Source organism: Tinamus guttatus, unplaced genomic scaffold (assembly GCF_059628265.1).
Source record: "Tinamus guttatus ecotype Peru unplaced genomic scaffold, ASM5962826v1 Tinamus_guttatus_pri_ptg000115l, whole genome shotgun sequence".
NCBI classification, from domain to species: Eukaryota; Metazoa; Chordata; class Aves; order Tinamiformes; family Tinamidae; genus Tinamus; species Tinamus guttatus.
In genome coordinates this window covers 9,756,693-9,773,638 of record NW_028288649.1, presented here as the reverse complement: position 1 = coordinate 9,773,638, position 16,946 = coordinate 9,756,693, and the positions used below count along the sequence as shown (strand labels likewise).

Genomic DNA, 16,946 nt, shown 5'->3' with positions numbered 1-16,946 from the left:
TCTCAAATCTAAATCTAGAAGCAATCATTCTCTCTGCCAATACCAAAATGCTTCCAATTTTTTTTATGCTAAGAGGGAGGAGCGAACATAACAATTGATAGCTTTATATTTTAGTACTTATCTTACTTCATATAGGCATTGAGATTCCATAGTGATGTTCAAATTTTTACCTACATTATTCCTCAAAAAAATATTGTATTGGTTGCTGGTAAACAGTCTGCTCTCTGAAAGCCCTCTGACTTTTCTGACAATATGAGTTTACTTAGTGACATGCACCTTTAAATATTCATTCTTTTTTTCCTCAGTTGTGAACGTTGAGTAGCACTACCTAGCAGCCTTAGGGCGACACACAGCATTTGAATCTTCTGTCCTAAACTTGGACATTTATTTTTGCACTTTTTAAGGGATAGAATTTTACAGTCTACTTTACAACACTGCTTCAGATCTGACACCCATGACTACATAGTTTCCCCAGTATCTCATCTGTAAAGCATTTTGTCACAGACCTTTAAAAGATCAAATAACTCATTATAATCAGGTGTCTGTTAGGTAGTATTTGTTGGTGAGGAATTCTGGAATATTAAGAGCAAAACTAGGCCCAATTCTATAATAATAATCTTTAAGACAACTTGCAAAACTAATGTTTAAGTACTTTCAGAAATTTCTTCCTGATTATAAGAGGAAAAAAATAATCCAAAAATGTAAGAAGTGTCCATGCTCAAAATATAATGCTTTAGATTTAGAAATACTGTAAAAACAATAATGATTAACAGTTGTATTCTATATTTGAATACTCTGTCTTCTTTCACTGCTATGAGTATCAATTCCCCAATACATATTTGTCATCAATCCATTATTGAGAAAGACGATAAACAGTGAATTCCAATTTTGTAATTACATCATATTTAAAATATTTATTGCATTCAGCACCAGAATTACAATTGATGTTACAGTAAAGTGCAATACCCCAGAACTAGCATTAGCTACTGCTTTCGGTGTGTGATGCATGCATTTCATCCAATACATTTCTGATGCTCTCTACACAAACCTCTCCACTCTGATGTTTCCTACAGGCTTGCTTCCATATTTCTTCAAAGCTTTCATCTGAAATGTGCACACCAATATTCTGGAGAATTTGCTCAATCTACAAGATAAAACAACACAAACAATTCTGGTGTTTATTTTAAACTTTTTCAGAGAATGGCTTTTATATATATTAGAAATCTCTATTCAGTAAAGAACATTTTTCACTTCTAAATATAAACTCTACAACAAATCATGATATCCTTAACCAAAGAAGTTTCTTTTCAAGTATATCTGAATTGTATCTATATTAAAGTTGTGATGACAAAACTGTCGTCTTAATAAAATAACGTTGAAGCAACTTTAACAATAAAAAGTCCTTTTTATCCACTATAGTTTTATTGTTCGAAGTTATCAACATAAATCTGAATACATCATTGTATTTTGCAGTGAAAATACTACAGTGTAGATCCTGAATTGGTATATGTAAATGTGTCAAGTGACTAAAAAGAGCTAGTTTACATCATTCTTGGGTCTTGCTACACAGTAAGAAAGTTTTACACTAATGTAATGAAGAAAATCTGGACCCACCCCAGGATATTTTCTCATATGAACGAATCCCACTCCAGTCTTGGTTCCACTGGGTTTTGGACTTGTTGGGTTTCAGAAGCATACTGACACTTACTTATAGTGCCTTTGTTAGTATTAGCGTTATGTGGGGCTTTTTCAGTTCTTTTGTGTGTGTGTGCGTGTATGTTTTTTCTGTGTTCAAATTCTACAGATTTTTTTGCATACTATTCCACACTTTGGCATAGTAACATCTTTAACAGAGTTAAACTAACATTGTTTCTGACAATCTAAAGTAGACAAGTCTAAACTAGTCTTTTGTATGAATAAAGGCCTAATCCTCAGCCTAGCAAATCTGCAGCTTCATAAATGAGAGTTTATGCCAGCTATCTCTTGGTTATTCTCTTCAATGGAGTGAGATGAACTCCAGTGAAGAAAACAGAGAGACTAAAACAACCTTGCAGCTTCAGTTCTGAATGCACTGGAGTGCTTGCTTATATCCCACTAGCACTAGGAACCCTAGTATATACCATTTCCTCTGGGAGCTTGCCTCCTTGAATCAGAAACTCAGCGAGCACAATTGCAGCAGTGCTATAACTCATAGTCTTATGACAAGTGGTAATAATATTGAACTGTTTCATACTCTGAAACATGGAGTGCCACATCATGCAAGTGAATTTTAGTCAGACTTCTCATTCATTTCTAGACATCTATTAAAAAACTGACAGTAAGATGTGACTCTAGGTTTTCAAACAATAATTTAATTAGCTATTACCTACTTGAAAGTATTAATGCTCCATAACAAAATAAATCAAAGATGACTGCTAAAATACAGAAACTGTGTAAGTATGCAGTGTGTGATTTAACACACTCTGAGGTGGTTCTGTACAGAACTCTAAACACCCTGCAGAGTTTACAACAGAGTATGACATTTCAGGCCACATTGTAACTTCAGAGAAGAGCTCTACCTAACATCTGACAGGCTTATGGTCTTCTCAGCAAAGCATGAATTCTATTTACTGTTAGCTACATTTTGCATGTAGGGATTCCCTGCTTCAGAGCTAGCTTACAAAATGGTAGATGCTCATGTACATGACATTCTGACAAACTATGTTTCATGAACATGAAACCACATCTTTTAGCATGCCCAGTCACTAATGAGCAACATGTCTTTTTGTAAAATGCATGTTCAAGTTAAAGACCCGCCTTTAAATGTGAATGAATATTTAATATAATGAAGTGACTATGTCTAGTGTCATATCTCATTATTCAGAAATACAACCTGGTCAACTTGGGAGAGGGCACAGTGCTGTTTTGTGACTCCGTATATCTTCTGTATGTATAGTCCTCTGGGGACCTAAGCCTATGGCCCAAACTCAGCGTAAGGGGTACTTAAACAGTTTACTGAATTGAAACCTACACTTGTAGACTCATTGTAAAACTCCTTGCATTTATACATATAACTTCTGTCATGAAGTAACCTCTATTCTTTTCACGTAGTGCTATATTGCCACTAGAAAGGCCTGGAAGTTTTGTTAAGTCAGATCTCAATTAAGTGAGTAACTGTCATCTTTATGAATAACTTGGAACGTGAAGAGCGTATATTTTTGAGATGACTGAATGAATGCAAAGAAATATGGTAATATTTCAAGAACGAACTTTACAACCTGTTTATTCGGCAACATGTCCTTTCACTCCTATGTGGCTATAGGGATTACACCTATCTTGGAAGAATATTCTGAAGAAATGTACTATACCTCTGACTTTGGTCTTGCTTTGAAAAAGTCTCTTTCATACACTCCTTTTTGACTGAAGACAGAAGGACACAATAATGCATAAGCATTGCCTTCATCACCATAATTAATTCTGTCACTAATACGGCGAACTCGAGGAGCAGGAATATCTGAACGAATGGTTGGAACACCACACACTGGATAATCTGTGGAAATTGATAAACAGACAACAGAGAAAGTCTTTATGTAAAACAGACTGTTACAGAACCAGGAGCAGCCTGACTGAATGACTCCTAGCCAGAAAAGGTAAAACGTGTTTATTAAATAAGAGCTAACTTGATATTTTGCTTCAAATACATTCAATATGATTTTTCATTTTATTCCTTTTTTTTTTCTCATGTTTTTAAGACTTCCTAGCTTCAACTAAACCATGAATTCTGAAAACAGTAAACCTTGCAGTAATCTTGCAATATTCTTCTAGTACACTTTCAGTTATAAATATTTTTGGATGATTCTGGAGAGATCTTGTTCTCTTAAAATGCCTAGTTTAATTTCTCAAAGGTTAACCTAGGTTACCTTTCAAATTCTGAATGCTGAACCTTCAAGGTATGCCAACTTCCAAGGCACAATTCTAAACAAATTTGGTTTATTAGATAAATTTAACTAACTTACTATATTATATTACTATATTGTACTATTTTAGTACCTGTATTAGTATTTTTCAAACTTGTTTCTGACTTTGTCTTAAATAACGCTCAGAAGAAGAGCACATTGTACTTACAGGTTGTGGGGAGCCCACCAACTACAGCATTATACTGAGAGGAAGTTGTCTGATAATCTGCAAACACACTATCTGTTGGTCTTGTAAGTGTTTTTGGTGTCTTTTCTGAGCTTCCTGGTTCTTTTAACACAAGATCTTCCTGCTTCAACAGTGGTATATCATTTGTCTTTCTGTTTTCAGGCAGTTCAGGTGCAGAAGCATCTGTTTTTATGCCTATGAGATGTGAAAGTTATCAAGTAGCCTGGATTAATTATCAGCACACTAGAAACTGGGAGGTAAATAATGTCTGCTTAAATCTTAAAAAAAAAAAAAAAAAAAAAAAAAAAAAAAAAAAAAAACTATAAAATATGTGACAATTATCTGTGTGTTTCATAAGGAGTCTAGGAGGTTTTTTGTTTCATAAGGAGTCTAGGAGGTTTTTACTTCCTTCTGATTTATGTGACACTGAAAATGGAGCACAAAACCCACAGAAGTCTGAAATATGTTTGCATCTAATAGGGTCTACTAACTCTTGGCATGCAAGGACTACACATATGCCAAGACTTATTCTTCTAAAGCAAGCACCTTGCATGCTTCAGCAGGGTCCTTCTGGTAGTCGTGGTAGGAACAATTTCCCAGTACTCAGTCACCTACCTTTCGTAATTATTTTTTCTTCAAACTCTTTAACAGCCATTTTATCTTTCCAATTCAAGAAGTTTACAAATTCCAAATAGTTAATCAGACCATCTTTATCCAAATCACAATAGTCAAATAAGGCATCCAGCAGCACAGCATCTATATTCAGATTCAGCTGAAAACAGGACTTCCGCAGGTCATCTTTGTCTATCATCCCATCACCATTCTATTACAAATAAAATAAAATAGTTGGTAAAGTAACCACCATGAAAATATAGAAGCACTCAGTGAAAAGGAAATGCACATACACAGTTTATATATACATTCAAACATACCTACAAATGAGCCACACCAGAAAAGTAGCATTGCTGAGAACACAAAAAATAAGTAATTTAGAAATTCAAAATCTGAATACTAAAGTATTCAATGAATAATTTTCATCTTAAATAACACAGCAATTTGAGATTGAAAGAAAGTCAGTGTGACACTGTATTGTGACAAGATAACAACCTAATCACAAATGTTGAGGCAAAGCCAGTATTTCTTTTGGAAGTAAGATGTCAGTCATTCTATACAGATTATTATTAAGATTATATATGAAACATCAATTATAATTCCTTTTTTTTTCCCCTGGGGGGAAGAGGGAAGAAATCTACAATTTCTGAAGTTTGACTTCTCAGTAAGAAAGTACAATTTAGAAGAAAATATGAATATAATCTCTTCAAACATTTTTCTATCAAGAAAATAAAAAATTGAGGGGTAAAAAACACTAAGATTATTCTCATTCACTGATGACTCTTGCTTTCCATTTTCTTGGAAATCAATAGAATTCTGAGCCTGAAACCATGCATCATGCTAGTCCTCTAGGAAGACCAATTTCCGGGCCAGTTTTGAAACCAAATATTTAATGTTCTCTCACTTGTATCTTTCACAGTTTACTAATGTGATTTTTTTTTTGTAGTTTAAACAAAAATCTCACCTTTTAGTATTCTTACAAATATGTATTGGCCAAAAAACACACAATTTAATTGCAGTTTTTCTGTATCCTGGTTAATTCAGTACATCATACACAGCACATCATACCATCTTTCAAAGAAGTATCTTACCATCAGGATGCAAACAAAATCACATATTAGTAAAACACATTTGACACTATTCTGTTTGTGTCACTCTACAAATATTACTCAGTTCTACAAGTTTAGTCTTTCTGTCTGCACAAAGTCAAAGAGGGACCAACTCAATCACATCTCCAAATACTACTGTGAAAGGCTGTTGTAGTAGCTAACCGTTTTGTTAAGCAGCAATTTGAGAAACTAGATTTTAGAAGTCTGGCTGTCTTAAAATTACTGAGCTACCACTGTAGCAAATCATCTGGTGCACACAGCATTTCTGCTAGATACTAAGGTATGCACCTGCAATTTTGTAGCAAGTATATAATGCGACAATCTTAACTGGTTCTGAAGGTTTTTTGGTTGTTTTTTTTTTAGATTTCTTTTGTGTATGTAAGTAGGGGTGACACCTTTGCTTGGAATTTTGGCAGACAGAAGTGTAGTTGATGATAATAAACATTTTCTGCCAGCTCCTCTACTCTAAGATTTTCAGTCTAAGATGCATACGAAAAAAATCAGAAGACAAAAGTAAAAATGTGCAGAAAAAACACTATATAAAAAGAAAAAAAATGAAGTACAAGATCAATCTCTGTGTTAGCACACAGTTTTAATACAGCTTTATCTTAGCATTGTGATGAATCAGAATACGTGACTGTATACTAAACTCATAGTATAACTATGAAATTATCATATATTTTCTAGGTATATTTACTTCATTATGATTGTGTTTCCTGTCCACAGTGGGAAAGGCGAATGTCACACAATCCTTTACATGTATGTTCTTTCAAAGCACTAACCTTATCATAATACCTGAATGCTTCTAGCAACGTGTCAAAATTGTGGTAGTTGGCTTTCTTCAAACTTTGCCGAACAGCAGTAAGGACAGCTCGCTCTCTGTCTTTACCACGCAGGAATTCACTGGGAATCCTGCAGTGAAGAAGATCACCAGCTCCTATAAAAATGAACACTTCTTCAATTACTTTCATATATACAGAAAGTGCACATTTTCAAAAATGACTTCCAATCTTGAGTAATTCTACAACATAGTAATTTTTATGAGAACTATGATTCTACTTTTCTTCTGAATCCTTGGGCACCTGTTGTTTGGATCTTATGACACCACAAAATTTCAACTATCTCATGGTCACTTTCCTTTTGACTATTTGTATCTTCACTTTATTAACAAAAATAGAACCAGTTCAGAGAAAAATTGGGCACTCATGCACAGAAATCCATTACATTCACAGAAATGTCCTGTGAATCTTTCTTCCCTAATCATGCTATACTCACACAAAGGACTCCTCACATTATTTAGACTGAGTTTTTTACATTAAAAATACATATATATGCTTTCAATTTGTTAGCAGTTTCCTTTTTCAAGAACTTATTTTCTTACATATTGCTTGTTATTATCTGTACTTTTTTTACACAAGAAAAATCACTGTGTGAAAAACATGTCTGATTTAAGTAGACCCTTTAATACTGTCATTTAGATGTCAAGGTGAGTTTTCTGCCTCTTAAAGTTCCCATTTGGTTTATATTAAGAAACAGATACCTTTAAAAAAAATCTGAACACATGAAGTTTCTTTATTCTGATATTTAGCTTTTTCACTAGGAATTTCTTTTCTTCTGAAATTACACCCCAAAAATAATGTTATTCTGCTAAATCTGTTTACCTTGTTTCTTTGAGTATAAGTATTTAAGAAAAATATATATTCTGTACTACTGATACTAATTACTTCAGAATAGTCTCATCAACAAGACAAGGTTTTATCCTACAAGACTTACCATACTCATCTGGACGGAGTAACATTCCAAATGTATGGCCTGCGGGAACATTCATAGTTTCTGCTATACTGCCAAGAGAGACATACTATTTTGTTAAATATGTTACTAGTAGACAAAAAAATAAGCTATTATTTAAATATATATATGATCTTCTACTGTACTATTAGGAGACATATGCATAGGAATTCATCTAATACAAAGATTTCATCTTGAATTCATTAATAGAATCATAGAATCATTAAGGTTGGAAGAGACCTCTAGAGGTCATCTAGTCCAACCCCCCTGCATACGCAGGGTCACCTAGAGCACGTGGCACAGGACTGCGTCCAAGCGGGTTTTGAATTATTGAATTCAATAATAATTCCAGAGAAGGAGACCTCTCTGGGCAGCCTGTTCCAGGGCTCTGTCACCCTCACTGTTAAGAAATTTTTCCTTAAGTTCCTTTGGAACTTTTGGTGTTTCAGTTTGTGGCCATTACCTCCAGTTCTGTCGGTGGCCACCAATGAAAAGAAGCCGGCCCCATCCTCTTCACTCCCTCCCTTGAGATATTTGTATACACTGATCAGGTCTCCTCTCACCCTTCTCTTCTTTGGGTTGAACAGGGGCTCCCTCAGTCTCTCCTCATAGTGCAGTCAGAAAAACACCCTTTCATAAACCCATTTAAAAGATTTGCTGTTAATAACATAACACAGCTAAATACGAGGATGTACAAGGATGATTCTGGAACACCTGCCCTATGAGGAAAGTTTGAGGGAGCTGGGCCAGTTACTCTTTCTTCCGAAAGAAGGTAAAAGCAGAGAGATGAGAACACAATATAACCTAAAGACTGTCATGTGTATTTTCCCCTTATGATCATTTTCATATTACAGGTGGAATGTGGATACTGTAAAATTTGCAAAATAAAATGAAATCACCTTGTATCTATACTGTAATAATAGTGCTAGGTTTGAGCTTGCAAACCAGATACTCTGACCAATCACACTGCTTCATGTTGCTCACACTGTAAGTCTAGTTCAAAATAAACTTGACCACAGGGAAAGAAAGAGGAGAAATTACTCTCACTCAAGTCCAATCTCCGCAGGTACTATGCACATAATTCTTCAGAGTCACTTAAGCAAATGATTGTGAGGTTAAACTTTGATTAAAGAAAAAAGACAACAATGTTGTTTATGAGTCTCTGGACATAATTTTACAAAAATCTCACACAAATCTTTCAGACTAGAAAGTCTTTGCACACATTCAGAAAGCCCAGCTTTGTAGCACAGATGAATCTTGACCCCACAGTACTTCAGGACTGTTGTAACTCTGGTTTGCAACCTTAAAAAGATGTTCTGACCACTTGATGGTGAAGTATTGTCATGATGCTTCAAGAATCTGCAGTTCCATTGATTTAATGTATGCTGCTAGATAATATGATTTTCATTTTATGTCCTTTTCCATGGAACTATTCAAGTGAGAATATAGTCAATGTAAGAAAAGATCATCAAAATCAGTGTCAGAGCAGGTAAAATAGTCTAGCCACTAAATCAACAGCCTAAATATTTCAGTCATTTCAAACTTTCCTAACTGGAAAAGACAGAAAAAAAACTAATAATAATTTTAAAAAGGTGTTAAAGAATATTCTACAATAATTCCTCTCAAAGCTATATAAATCATATTTTTTTTTAATCAATGCACATAAACACATGCTTAGGTTATGTACTTATATGGCTTACTAAAATACATGGCTTCAGTTTCTCAGATTTAGTAAATTATTGCCATTTTTAAGAAAAGACATCATCCAAATTTTCCTCAAAATGAAATATATAAATCTTTCCTTACTTTATAAATGTTATATAAAATGACTGTTTTCAATAATTCATGCTGTGATGAAGCCTTCGTTTTTCTCTCCTATCTTTTGCCTGTGTAACTACCACTTAACCTGGAAAACTGTAGAATTAAGACTCCCTCTTCTATGGATTTTGATTTACCAGGTGTACAGATTGTGAATCCATAGTTCAGACCTTCAATGGGCCATTAATTCATTTGCATTAGTCCTGCTTGCACTGGTGCAAATTTGATCAGATCTGATACAGACCTTTTCAACAGCAGGTCAGCTTCACAACATAGCCACAGTACAGACCTCAGCAGTATCTTCTGTACAAATTTGACTACTCAGTGCAAACAGAAGGTCCCTTTCTGTTAAGCAAATTGCTGCCAAATGGAAGCTTTGAGTATTCAGTAATACTGTTTACACCAGACAGAACCGGGTATTTGAGGCTCAGCAAGTAGCTTGAGTGAATTTGTTCTTGGAAGGCATCTTTGCTTACTTACGGATCAAGCACTTTTCCAACCTGAGGCTGAAACTTTTCCTTGAAATCATCACTTCGTTTGGATACGATTTTTGCTGCCTTCTTTCTACAAGGTTGGAAAATAACTCTTAGACATAACTGTTCTGCAATATTATTGTAGGTTAGAAGGAAACAGCAACTTCCTTGCATGACAAAAAAAAAAAAAATCAGTAATCAAAAAAATCTTACTGTTTTGAAACCTCCCCAAAAATAAAGTCAAACATGAAGGCTCTTCTTGAAAATTCACACCACTAAATAATAAGCTGCAACTCACGACTGTAGATCCACGAGCCAATTCAAGGATCTGGCTACATTTCGTCCATCTTCAAAGTGAGGGGTTTCCTTTCCAAAAACATGAAACCTATTGAAATTTGGTGAATCATATTTTCTATTTATTACTTCTCCTGTAGAAAACATAAATATTTCAGCCTGGATAAAAAAGAAAATCCCAACAAGAAAACATATTCTAAAATAAGTTATCTTCATTCTTAAGAGAAAATAACGAAGAAACTAAAAGCAAATCAATAACAACACTTTTCATTATTTAAATAGTCAAATTAGTTAAATAAGGGAGCAAAGGGAATTGTGGATTCCATGCTTATCAAGTAGTTTAATGTCCAAGCTAAAAGTGAAGACAGAAAACACTTGAGTTGTAAAGTTGCCACCTGTGCCTTCGTTTACATCTGAGTAAAGTCTCAGGACAAACCCAGTGGAATTAATGAAGTTTCACATGCAAGGAAGTACTACAGTACTTCACCTAAGTACTCTATGCAAGTCAGCTGCAAGCATACATTTCTTGCCAAGAAGAAAAAAAAACGTCATTCCGTTTCTTTGCTGCTTTCAAACTGCTTTTGAGAAGAACAGCAATCGCAACTTTCAGGAAAACATTACTGACTGCTTCTAATAAAGGCTTCCTCAGGCTGCACTTCAACACATGCCTTTTATATTATGGTTCAAAACACTCTTTTAAAAATAAAGACAGCATTTATGTTCTTACTGCTCAACTCATCTGTTCATTTTTTTTTTTTTTTTTTTTTTTTTTTTTTTGCCTTTTTTCTGCCTTTCCATGATCTTGTGGAAAGGAATTGTAGAGAGACAGAGTGAGTAATTCCACTAAAATGCCTCCCGTGTTAAATAGGGTGTGTGTGGGGGGGGTCAAATTAAATTATAAGTTTTCACAGTTTATATCAATACCGAGACTTTTTGCTCCTGCAGAATTTGGCATTGAGAAATATGGTTACTATCATTTCACTTCTCAATAACTGCAACCATATGAAACTTAGATCATTCAACTGAAAAACCTGTGTGGCAGCTTCTCTACACATTTGTCCAACACTTACAGAATTGTTAGTATTACTGCAATGGGCAATTTTATTATTATTATCCTGAATTTTCAGGAATAAAAACTTAAGTCTCATAGTCAAAATAAAAGCAATGGAACTGAAAAATAAACAACAACAACAACAACAAAAAACCACAAAAAAAAACAGAACTGTAACAGGCTGTAACAGTAACATGTGCTGCGTTTCAGGATACTATTTGTCACTTTATTCCTGTCTACACCTGCAAGATAACCAGCACTGAGCCATCTACTCATGTAAATGCAGAGGGTGAAGAAGTGGTAAAAATGCTTGGGTTGGAAGTGGCATGATCATAGCTGTGGGACAAGTAGGATCCTGAATTCCAGACAGCCTGACAGAAACCTGAAGTTCCTTGTTTTAAACAGGCCTTCACAATGAGCTCACCATCAGGAGGTCCAGATGCCACAAAATTTTGTTTGGATTCCTGGTAAGAAGGAAAAACCAGAGGTGAAAGTACTGGAATCAGGAGAGGAGGACTAAAGGTTTGTGGTTCCAAGTCTGCAACTGTTCTCAGTGAAGCAATGTCAAACTTGCTAAACAACCACATGATCAAGGACTTCCCAGGTTTCTGCTTTTCAACTAGCACCCCAAAAAAACCAGATTCCCAACTCCCTCATTAAGTTCTAGCAGTGCCTAATATGCCCACCAGGAAATGCTCTACAGTTCTAGAAACAGACTGTGTTCCCTCAAACTTATATGATTTTTTTTTCCCCACAGAGCCACAGAATGGTTGAAGGTGGAGGGGACCTTGAAAGATCATCCAGTCCAACGCCCCTGCTCAAACAGGATCACTTAGAGAATATTGGCCAGGACCCTATCCAGGTAGCTTATGAATATTATTTTCAAATAATTTTTGAGATACAAAGCGTTACTTTTTATTATATTACTAGAACTTACTTTACAATATGTTTTGAAGACACCAAGAAATACAGATACCCTTATTCATATTATATCTTTCATATAGTTGTTTATCAACTATCACTTACCCACATAATAATCATTGTGTGACTTGATGTACAAATCATGTCCTTGTCTGGCTTGTTTATCTACTTCTTCATATGTTTTTGGTGGATTTATAAGTTCTCCACCTGAAACATCTGAAATGAACATATATATATAGTATTTTATTGAGATGATGTTAATACTGCAGATTATCAAGGGCAAGAATCATAGAAACTGAGACAAACATAACTGCTGCAGGGAGATAAATGGTCAACGTGATTTGCACCGATCTGTAAAGGAAAGGCTCATTGCTCAAGGCAGTATCCTTGATCAATTAGACCTATTGGAATAGTCAGAAAAAGGAAAGTAAAGCTATGAAGGTAGATGCAGAGCACAACAAAAAGCTGTATTGGTGATAAAATTCTCTTAGTTATCTCTCAATTCATCATACTAAAAACGTTAGCGCATTTCCACCACCACTATGTCAGTAACTGCTATAAGAAGAATAAATTCCTATTAAACTAAAATTGTTGGAAGCATAGAGTATGCACTAAACATTAAACCATAGGTTATCTTATATTTAAGAACAATGTGTTTTAATACTAAATTTTCCTACCGCGGATAACCGTTGTTCCAAATGTGGTATTTGTTATATCCAAGCCTGCGGGTAACATGGGAGTTGGATCGTGTGATCTGCCCAAGGCTGCCTGGCGATTACTCAAATAGATTGCTTCTTTTCTATCTTGTATTTTTTGTTGAAAATTAGTTTTAGGAATTGGATTTATCAGCAAGCCTGCCTACAGAGGTGGAAAATACAGGAAGTTTATTCATTTACACTTCAGTATGGATATCTCCTCAACACGCATACAAGAATAACAGTGTGACAGTAGGTGTTCAAGTGAGATGGTTAGACTGACAATCTGACTAGTCAAATTGCAAAACAAAAGTATACTATAATACTGATTTTGTGATAATGTCACTAATAATCAATTGTATGCTAAATCTCCAGCTAAATTAAGTATTGTAAGATAGAATTTTTGCTTTTAATATGTATTTTTCCACACATTAGTTTATAAAGTTTGAGATAGCAGTCCTTCTGTTCTTAGTGCATATTAGAAACTATAGTCAAATTGTAATATATATAAACTTTGAACATGACTGCAGTTTTAACATTTTTGGAACAAAGTCTCCTGGGTCTTTATTATTAAAAAGATCTGTTGTCCATTGGTTGGACAACATATTTTTTTAACATCTAAGCCCAATTACACTAATGCAGAATTTAAATAAAACATTTTAAAACTACACTAGTACTGCAACCTGAAAAGACATACCAAGACAAACGACTCTTGCCAAAAGCTCAAAGTTCAGAGCTTGCTTGGGACAAAATGTTTTCTTGGTGCGGCCGAGGGCTTGGGCGAATAGAAATTATTTGTACAGTTAGATCAGGAAAAAAAAATAAAAAAGAAATTTGAAAAATTCCTAAAGTTTATTGTGATCCTCCAAAACCATGATTTTTCAGGCTATCTGAGGGTTTATTATTAGTCTCTTGTTGAATTTTAAATATACAAAGGCAGAGGGAAAAAAAAAAAAAAGTAATAAATGACCACTCTATAATCTGTGCTTACAGAACTTACCAAGATTTGAACTCTTCCTCTAGTCAGTATTTAGTTAATAATAAAGAACTCTCAACAGATATTACAGGTTAAACAAGTGAATCTATTCAGCATAAAACTTCTGAGGAAGTAAGAAGAACCTGTGGGTTCTTTTTGTCTGTTTGCTTTTCATTTTGGTTAGGTCCAATAAATGTCCTGTTCAACATCCTAAAATATCATGTCTTATATGTTTCAAATTGAAGTTTAAACCTGTAAAGTCTGGAGCCCTACACACTTCTTGCCCTCAATTTCTTCATTTGTAAAACTGAAAATTACTAATTTTCAAGCCCAAATATTGCTCACATAATGTGTTTTTAGATCACATGATTATTATTCAAATCTCTAATATGCACTAATGAGCTCTTCAGCTGTTTGATTACATCTTACCAATCATTTCTGAAGAATATATACAAAAGAGTCTGACATGTTCAAACTATCGCTATTTCACTAGCAAAATCATTTCAACCCAAAAGCAAGAAAGAAACATAATAATGCTGCTACATTACAATCATGTTCTTGGATGATTGCTCTCTTGCTAGGCTGCTAAAGAGGTTTTCTCTTTATTCAGCTAAGGGGAAAGCAACAAAAGTTGTGTGAATAGAAAAGAGCTCACTAGCCCTCAGATTAAATGAAAATGAAATAATTCAGTCAACACTCTAGAAGGTATTTAATAAAAATCATTGAATTTCAAGTGTTTTCCTTTTTCAGTCATGCTAATTAAATCCCAGAAACTGGTCTCAGAATTTAGATAAGCTAAAACAGCAGTGAACTGTTGCAGCACGAATCACTTTGTTATGTGCTTTTAATTCTGATCATGAAGAAACTAGCTGCATTTATTAAGTAGGTTCTTAAGTGGTGCATTATTATATAAGAGATTCACATTCTTACAGCGAGTGAAGAACGTGAACTAATGCCATGTGTCAAGTGAGATGCAACATCCGGATCATCTGCTCTGCCATAGAATATTCTTTCAACACCAGGCGCTGGATTTGTTGTATTTCTAAATTTTTTCACAATAATTGGAGTAACTGGCTACAAAAAAAAACAAAAAAACAAACAAACAAACAAAAGTAAGTCTATTCCACATGTTCACAAACTGTTAATAAAAATAAAGCATATTCCAGCTATTTCAGTGTGATTTCATAGACATACAAATAAAATAGACATTCTAGAGCTGCAACATGTGCCTAACTGTAGAGCCTGATGCTTTGAACACAAAGTCAACATAACTAAATTTTATCAAACCAGCAAGCAAAATGGTGAGAGAGTTCATAAGCCTCAGCTTTCCGGTCTCATCTTTACAATGGATAACAGCTTCCTTGCATAAATAGTCTTCATGAGAAGTAGGCGCTAATTTACCAAGACTTAAAGCACTCGGCTTAATTCACAAAAACTCCCATATGAGCAGTGCAATTTCATAAATTATTGTAACCGAGATTTTTTTTTTCTGTAATTATCCAACTAAAGGCAGAGCTGCTACTTAGGTGATGTTTGTGTACTCGCCATCCTGGGGCTCTGCAGGTACTTGGGGCCAGTGGGAAGCTCTGTTCTGCCAGGGCATCCTTGCTAACAAACGCTCTCCATCAGAAGGGATCGTAATTCCCAGTAACAAGTCCAGAATCAGGGAGAGCAATTATGTTTAGCCCTATCCAAGCAAACATGGTGAACTCTGCAATACATGCAAAGGGAAAATGAACTCACAGAAGTGCTTTATGACCATACTAGCTATTTCATTTGATCTGACAAAAAAAAAAAAAAAAAAAAAAAAAACAGCTACAATCCTTAACATTGCATTAGTAATTTGTAAAGTGAAGGGAGGGAAAAGAATTACTTAGATTTCAATGACTTTTTTCTTTTTTTTTTTTTTTTTTTTTGAAGACACCTACTGCAACCTAGGAGAAGCAACACATCATTCCTACTTAAGGCCCGCCTAAAAGCACTACTGTGAAAAATTTCACACTGGGCACCTGAAACTCACCCTAGGTAAAACCTCTGTGAGACAACTTGCAGCCGTACCGCCAGTCGGGAACAACTTTCCAGCCTAAACAACACAACGGAAAATAATAATAATCAGGTATCTCTCAACCCATTACCAGAAGCACAACCTCCCACGTGGGATCCTGACACCTTACAGGAAACCTTTTACGAAAAGGGATTTGGGGAAAATTTGGGGAAAGGGTCACGAGCGGAGCCTCGCAGCCCCATGAGCAGCCCCCTCCTCCAGGCTTCCCCCTGCGCCCACGGCGAGGCCGCGGCCCCGAAGGCCCGGGGATACGCGGGCACTCACGGCCGCGAGCTGGGGCAGCCTGTCCGTGAACCGGCCCTCGTAGACGGGCCGCCGCGGCCCCGCCATGGCGCCCGCGGCCTCGGTCGCCGGGTAACGGGCGCGGGCGGCGCCCCCTGGGGGCAGCAGCGGGAGAGGCGCGAACGGCCGCGCCCGCCATTTCCCCCAACGGGAAATGGTCACTTACTGTTACTATTTACTCTTACTTTTAAGTGAGTTAACACGTCATAAGTCGAAAGCACTTATTGTGCTCACAGTTATCACAGCCTTTCAGAAACAGAGGTGTAAAATTAGTTCAGAAAGCAGCTTAGGTAAGACAGGACTACTTTCCTTACTATGGAACTCCCCCCTGCTTTTGTAAAGACTATATTACCTGCGGTTCTGACATTTAGCAAACTCTCCCCTTCTTCCCAACAAAACATATAAATTTAATCACATCCTGCTCCATTTGCTGTAACGGCGTGATGGCAAAGCCAATTGTAGGCAAGCATATGGCCTTGCTGATAATTTATTAACAAACATTACCAGCTGTTGCCGTTTTATTCTCAGCTCTAATATTTGTTTGATAAGGATTTAAAATGAAGATAGCTAAATTAAAATTGAATTCCTGGGAAGCTTTCCTGCAAATGGAAGATTAGCAGGTGAGCAGTGATTGCTCTCTGATGGCCAGACATCCATAGACCATTTAAGGATGTCTGTGTAAACTCATGTTTTAAATTTAGAGTGCTCCAACCAAATAAAGCAATAATTGCTGATAATTC

At 35.7% G+C, this 16,946-nt stretch overlaps 1 protein-coding gene across 1 annotated transcript; it reads right to left on the bottom strand.

The window, feature by feature from the left end:
• Positions 1-979: 979 nt before the first annotated feature.
• Positions 980-16,254, bottom strand: EFHB (EF-hand domain family member B). Its single transcript, XM_088521215.1, has 13 exons — positions 16,189-16,254; positions 15,880-15,942; positions 14,790-14,933; positions 12,866-13,046; positions 12,294-12,404; positions 10,221-10,350; positions 9,930-10,013; positions 7,617-7,684; positions 6,626-6,780; positions 4,738-4,945; positions 4,105-4,317; positions 3,348-3,529; positions 980-1,144 (listed from the first exon to the last, which is right to left on the bottom strand). The coding sequence occupies exons 1-13, from the start codon at positions 16,252-16,254 to the stop codon at positions 980-982; spliced, it is 1,770 nt and encodes a 589-aa protein (XP_088377341.1).
• Between the last annotated feature and the right edge of the window lie 692 nt (positions 16,255-16,946).